This window comes from Otolemur garnettii, unplaced genomic scaffold (assembly GCF_000181295.1).
Source record: "Otolemur garnettii isolate 467f Iridium unplaced genomic scaffold, OtoGar3 scaffold00019, whole genome shotgun sequence".
NCBI classification, from domain to species: domain Eukaryota; kingdom Metazoa; phylum Chordata; class Mammalia; order Primates; family Galagidae; genus Otolemur; species Otolemur garnettii.
The window spans coordinates 27,692,892-27,700,361 of NW_003852414.1; the positions used below are offsets into that span (position 1 = coordinate 27,692,892).

Sequence of the window (7,470 nt, forward strand, 5' to 3'; positions counted from 1 at the left end):
ATGATGGAAACTGCCTGAAACAAAAAAAAAAGAACCAGTGGAAGGGACTAGATGGGTAGTGCTGGCTTCACCAGCCAGGCTGGAAATCTAGGGTACCTGCAGGCACCGCTCTCTTCCTGCCTAACTAATGCTAAAGCCAAGAGGGTAACTCAGTAATACTTACAGTAATATGGAAATATCCACCCAGCAAGGTCAAATTTTCGATGTCTGGCATCTAACCGGAAACTACCAGGCATCTCAAGAAGCAGGTGAACCCAGTCCACAGTGTGGAGAAATACCAGCCAATGGATGCTGGACCCAGTGGACATGGATTTTAGAATTTACAGACAAGGACACTAAGTTATTTCAACTATATTCCAGATATTCAAAAAGTTAAGAGACCTAGGATATTGGCTCCATATACTGTGAGTGGTGGGTTCAATCCCAGCCCGGCCAAAACTGCAAAAAAAAAAAAAAAAAAAGAATACAACATTAGCTGGGCATTGTGGCGGGTGCCTATAGTCCCAGCTACTCAGGAGGCTGAGGCAAGAGAATCACTTAAGCCCAGGAGTTGGAGGTTGCTGGGAGCTATGTGATGCCACGGCACTCTACCAAGGGCAATAAAGTGAGACTCTGTCTCTACAAAAAAAAAATTAAAAGACATAGAATATTAGAAAAGTCCCAACGGAACTTCTCAAAATGAAGCCTGAGCTATGTTGTTCTGACTTCAGTAAGGGGGAAAGGATTAGGCCTTACACAGACGTGTAGCTAGAAAACAATGGAATGTTTTAATGGTTTTTTTTAGATGATTGAATATATTCCTTTATACCATTCCAAAATTCAACAGGTGGTAGTTTCTTATGGGTTAGTTGTACTCCATTAAAAATCCATTGGTCTATATCAATGACTTTCAACCAGTGTGCCATGAGAGAATCTTAGGCATGCTGTGAAAATTTTCAAAGATAGTAAACTAAATTATTTTCAAAAGAAGCACAGGAAATATATTCTTTTTTGAACTTTTTTTGGATCAATATAATTCAAGTGTGCCATTGAAGTATATAGGTTCAAGTGTGCCATGAGATAAAAACAGTTGAAAACATGGGTATATGTTGCACTTTAAATGGATCTTTTATGCATAACTTCATAATGCCATATGCTGGTCATTTGGAAAATATGGGTTATTGAATAACAGATTTTTTTCAAATGTTGTCAAATTTTATTATCTATCAAAAAGTCACATTCACTAATATTGCCACCAGTCTCTCAAGAAAAGTCTTTCCATATTGAAAGTTGTCCAAGTACACAGTGATAGATGAAATGTTAATTTTCCCATGAAAGCTTGGATTTTATCAGTTGCAACAAATACTTTATCTCCCTTACTTGGTTCCTTTTCAACAAAGTGTTCCTGAGATGCTCCTCCTGGTGTGTCTGTGGGGAATGGCAGCTGTGGTAGTGCTGGGCTCTCCCTGGGACAGAAAATACTCCTTGGGCTACTGGACCAGATGTGAAAGGGCCTGTGTTTTTTTTTGGGGGGGGGTCAGATGCATTTTTGCCTCTTTTCTTTACCTAGCATGTAGCTTGGTGGGGCTAGATGCCTCGATTACAGACGCGGTAGTTAGCAGGGACCCCTCCATCACTGGAAACTTGCATAGGCATTGGTGTTATAGTGGTTAGCATAGCTGCCTTCCAATGAGGGCACAGTCAGCTGATTCAGCCAATGAAATTCCTTCCCTTAGAGAGAAAGAAACTTACAAAGAAAACCATAAAATCAAACCATACAGTAATAACTGTCTTCCTTCTATACTGAAAATTACTCAGACGTGTGTCTCCATAATCACTCAGCTACTGCTTTCTTCTGTTCTGTGGATATGTTGACATTTGAAAAAAGTTTTTTAACCTTTAATGGTACAGTGATTAATTTTAATGCTTTCCATATTTGACATTGTTTTGATCTTCTTTTTACTTTGTTCCCTGCTTTTTGCATTCTCCTTCCTCCATCCCATTTTCAACTGTTGGGTGGTGTGTCTGTGTGTGTCACTCTGGTCCCTGTCGGTCTGATGTCCTCCCCTTTCTCGCTCCCGCCCTGCTGCTGTAGCCCCACAGGCTGTGGACACTAGCTGAGCAGGTAGGGGACTTTCCTGCCCGCCCCCACCCCCTCCTTGCCCACATCCAGCAGTGGGACAGACGAGAAGTTGGATGCAGAGATTGACCGGGGGCCTCTTTAAACATTCCACACACGTAGCAAACGCTGTGTTCCTTTGCACTCAGTCAGTGGTTTCTTTGCCAGTTTGGGTCCATCTTTGTTTTACTTCATTTCCCACCTACTTTGTGATTTGCTTGTTTAATTTTTAATTGACCACCTCTGGGTGTGTGGGTCACTCAGCATCACACCTATTCTCCGCTCAGTGCTGGTCTGTGACACAGCTGCACTGAGGGCGGTGGGCGAGGAAGGATGTGTTCTGCTGTGCTGCCGTGAGTGGCCACCTGCGGGCTGTCTGCATGCGCTGCAAGACCCATGCCCAGGGTTATTGGGTGGTGTAGTATGTTTTAATGAAGTTGTCTTTGTTTTCTTTTTCTTATATATCAACAGTATGAGAAACTTTTTCTTATATTTCAACAGTATGAGAAAATTTTGTGCCTTTGGTACAAAATTGGGATTCTCTCTTGAAGAATGCTAGTCTAGTTCTTCAAATAAACTCTGAAGCACTACCTCACCAGGTGCAGGTTCAGTCTCCATCCATCCAACATGTTGTGTTGCCTTCCCAAGAAATGTATGTAAAATTTTGGTTTGTAATGCAGCCTTCATGATACTGCTTGTAGATCACTGGTCAGAAGTGATTTAAGTCAACCCAGCATAATCTGTGAAGTGATTTAGGCACCAAGATTAGATTTCTGGACCTCTGTGTTAAGTAAAGAGTCCAGTAGCTCAGACCACAAAGTACAGTGTCCTGCCCAGGGAACTGTGGCCAGTGTGTCCCCTCCCTGAGTCCTCTCTGAGATGACTGAAGGGGTGCAGTGGTTCTCACTGGTATCTTCCTCCCGACCTCATGGTAGGTCATGTCACATGTTGCCTCAAATCCGTGAGCTCTGAAATCACATCTTTTATTTTAATGGTGGGTGCATGTAGTGAAAACTCAGCAAATGGTGCTTCACCTCCTCATCAACCTGCTTTGCCTGCTAATCATTTTGTCTTTCAGTTTTATTTTGTTTGGCAAAATGTGTGGCATGTCTCTTTTATTGTTTGTAAATAGTGGTCAAGCTGCGTGACATCCAATATTATCCTAACAAGGTGCTCCTTTTGAACCTAGATGATCAAACTGAAAGTCAAGTGGTAACTTGGATGGTGTGGCCTTAGTGCTTTTACTCTGATTTTTTCAGCTTACAATTTTGCTGAAGAGTTGCTTGCTGGCTAATAGGAGGCACAGAGCAAGGTTTCCTTCTGCACTGACTTAAGCTGACCACTATGTCATTGCTTTCAGGGGACCTCGGGACCTGACCCGACCACAGTCTACGTGGATATGCGAGCCCTGAGGCATGACAGGTACGAACACTCCCAGGCTTTCCTCTCCTTGTTTTCGTCTTGGCTGCCAAGCATATAGGTCCCTCTAGGAGGAGGGTACATGGTGTTCACCTGCTCGAAGCAGCTGCATCTGTGAGTAAAGGGGCCGTGGTGGAAGGGTTGGCTTGGACTCTACACATTAGTGAGCAGGTGTGTGGTGTGAGCTGCACAGATGGCAGCTTCTTGTTTCTCTTCCTTAGCCATTCTAGCTGGGCACCGTTTGCCCACATTTCTTAACATGAAGAGCATTTTCATGAAAGCATTTCCATGAAAATTTAAAATAGATGTCAAGTCCCCTTTTCCATTAAGCTTCCTAAGCAGCCCCAAGCAAGAATGAAGTGTGTGTATGTGTGTGTGTGTGTGTGTGAGTGTGAGTGTGAGAGGATGGCTCAGGAAGGGTAGGTGGTGAATGGGTTAGAAGACCTGCAGAGGAATTTCTGTCCCATGGGGAGACCCATTAAAAGGCCTGGGAGAGAAGAATGCCTCCTGTGTTTTCACTGTGCACCTTCCCTGTTGAAGGAGATAGTCTCTGTCAGGTGGCCAGGAAGCTGCGGGTCCTCATTGCATGCAGGCTGTGTGTGCTGGGCCCAGGCTTTTCCCTTGCTGACTGTCAGCACTCACCCCATAAATGTGCTGCTCTGTGCTGGTTACCAACCAGCCGACTGCATTTCCTCTGTCACTCTCAGTGCTGGGCCTCTGCGCCACATGACTCACAGGACATTGAAGCGAGGGTGGTCAGTGGGTGGGAGGCAGGAAGCCTCCGTGTGTGGATGTTCTGGGCCAAGTGTGAAGGTTCAGGGGTCCAGGCGGGCCGACAGCCTGCAGCCAGCCTGGACAAGCACATTCCTCCATCTGCCAGCTTCTCTGGAGGGCATTGTGCCTCAGCAGACATCTGGCCGTGTCTCGAGGCATTTTTGATTGACATGATGGTGGGGGGGAGACGCTGCATCAAGTGTGTGGGGGCAGGGGTGCTGCTCAATGACAACAAACCACGAAGATACCAGTAGTGCCAGGGCGGAGAGACCACATCTGCACCTGCCCGTGTCATACTTGCAGGTGGCCTGTCTGGCGCCTATAGCCCTGTGTTACCCCTGATTAGGAAGCTTCACAGAAAAGAAGACCTTTTGAAAGGATGACTTCTGGTACAGTTTAAATATCACAAGTAGTCCCCTCATGAGGTGGCTGGGAGCCAGAGGGAACAACCACCTCCAAGATCACCAGCTGCCGGATAGCAAAGTTCAGTCTGGAACATTGTCGCAAATCAGGAGCATAGTTTTATAGGGATTAAATAACTTGTCCCTGGGGCATAAAATTTTCTAAATAACTTCTCATCTTTAAAGCAAATCTACTTATTCTCTATAAACATTCCTTGGAAAATAACTTTATAATTTTGTAATTTTCTCAAGTGAAAAATAGGTCATCAAAGAGTACATGTTTGTGTAACATCTCTGCAGTTCTGTCTGTGGCCTAGCACAACACGTGAAGAGGAAACTGTCTAGGCAACACATATAAAGACTGCTGACCTTTGGGGTGTTAATCTCTTCTTGGGTTGTGAATATCCTATAAAATGAGAGAATGCTAAAAATTAGAATTTCAGGGTTTTCTTCCTAGTAAAGGACAGAACACCTATAAAACATTTATCAGTTTTTTTTCTTTTCTTTTTACCTCTCTTATGGCTGTCTTCAGGGTAGCCTGTCTACATATTGAGAAAAGATGTGATTTGGGGAGAGTGAAATGAAGCTAGAGCTGGTGTGGTACTCAGTCACAGAGTAATGAAATTGTGAGAGAGGATCGCCGTGCTGGGAGGGACAGGGGTCCACAGGCTTTGCATGGGCCTTTGTGGCTCTGGCTTCTTAACTCTTAGCCAAGTTAGTCCTTCTCAGTGATAGTTTCGACCAGTCTGTGGACCAGTATGTAATAATACTTTTCCCTGCGTAGGCTCCCAGGTCACTATGAAAAGCATCTGAGATAGAACTAAATGTACATAGTGGCCTGGGACTTGCTGTGTGGCTCTGTACTCTTCAGAGCACTGGCTAATGCTATCAACCTGATGGTCACCAGACGCTAGCTCTTATGACAGAGCCTTATACCTGCTGGCCTCTTAATCTGTGGCTGGCATAGAGGTGTCTTCTCTGAGAGAGGGAAGTGTCTTCAGGAGACTTAAACTTTCTTCCCTCTGGTGTCCAACTCACACGAACAGAAGCAAGGCCCTCTCTGGAATGTAGTGTGACTATTTCTTTATCCCAGTCCTGCCCACGCTTCCCCAATCTCACTGGCAGTCCCTAGTGGCACCTGCTCCACTTCTACCCCATACCCTCTTCTCTCTTTCTCACTTCCCTTCACATTTTTTGTCGCGATGTGATTACAAGGTTCTCTCTTCATTGACCTTTCTGATTGGGTCTTCCAGTATCTCCTCCCCCTGGCTGGCCCTGTTCCCCCAGTGCAGAAAATCTCAGCAACATTTCTCCTCATATTAGGTTCTGGCTGTGCCTTTCTAACCCCTGTACCCCCATCCTCCAGGGAGCTTGATCCCAGGCCTCTCAGCCTTGATGAAATTTTCCTCATTTCTTAGGTTCAGCTCAAATGCTACCTCCTTCTTGAACCCTCCCCTGAATATTCCTGGGTAAAAATGTCCCCCAGCTTTCACTCAGTCCTTTCAACCTTTATCAACTCGTGTAAAATGTGCCTCATGCTGCAGCTACAGGTGTAGAGCTCTGGGTCTGAGAGTTCAGAGTTCACGGCTGCTCTCTGCCCTGGGTCCCAGAACAAGCCAGGGTACCTTTCAGCCTCAGTTTCCCTGTGCTCAGGGTAGGCACAGGGAAACCAGGAACCTGTGAGAAAGACGGGGAAGAATGCTGCACACTGCCAGGCCAGCTGCTGTTTGGATGGGAAGGTGATGTCCTTCCCACAGAGGAGTCATCTTTCTATTCCACAGCACCCAGGGGTGCTGACCACAAAGTGGGCAGGGAATTCAGCTAGTCTGAGACCAGCAGCTTGGAAACAGTGACCAAGAGAGTTGCTGGAACTGTAGACCCCTCTCAAGAAAGTGACCGTGTTCACTCACCTTGGCTGCATTATGGCCACGTGATCATTCCTGTTGCTTTCATGGTACATGTACTTGGGAGCCCAAGGCACCTGGGCAATTGTCATTTAATATTTACCCTGGAGATGTTAGTTTAGTATTGTGTGTACAGGTGGGAAATGTGTGTTACACACTGTACATGTGAATGTGTTGCAAGTGTGTACATATGTACGTGAGTTTACATTTGGGTTGAGTGTGTTGCACATTGTATAGCTGTACAAAAATATTTTATATGCATACTCTAAGCTTTTGTCTATTTTTCATTTTTTTAAGTTTATTTTTTACATCTTTTTTTTTGTTGTTCAAAACTAAGACACTAACACACCCATCAGCCTAGACCTGTATGACTCAGAATAATCAATTATCACTGTCTTCCACATCCACATTTTGTCTCACTGGAAAGTCTTCAGGCAGTAACACACATGGAGCTCTCACCACACAAACGCACTCGTGCACCACATTCACACTCACACATATGTGCACAAATGCACACATGGAACACTGCCCCAACACAGGCCTAGGCTGCCATGTGTGTATATGTCTTAGTTTTTAACAAAAAAAATTAAAAGTAAAAAAATTTTGTCTAGCTATACATATGTTAAGCATTATTATGAGAGTCAAGAAGTTAAAAAATTAGAAAGTTTATGAAGTAAAAATATTATAGTAAAGTTAGTTTATTATTAAAGAAAGAAAATATTTTTAATAAATTTAGTCTTGCCTCAGTGTGCAGCATGTCCTGGGCCTCCACCTTCACTCACTAGTCAATCTCTGATGCACCCAGACCAACTTCCAGTTGCTGTAAGCTCCATACATGGTACAGGCCCTATATAAGTGTGCCATTTTTTTTTTT

General features: G+C 44.5%; 1 protein-coding gene across 2 annotated transcripts in view; it reads left to right on the plus strand.

Annotated features, from left to right (window-relative positions):
- DIP2C (disco interacting protein 2 homolog C) overlaps window positions 1-7,470 on the plus strand; it is a 132,708-nt gene that overhangs the window by 102,174 nt on the left and 23,064 nt on the right. For both annotated transcript variants that reach the window (XM_023511377.1, XM_012803352.2), the window contains one exon: window positions 3,459-3,520. In XM_023511377.1, coding sequence (XP_023367145.1) covers window positions 3,459-3,520 — 62 coding nt within the window. The remainder of the gene's footprint in view (window positions 1-3,458; window positions 3,521-7,470) is intronic.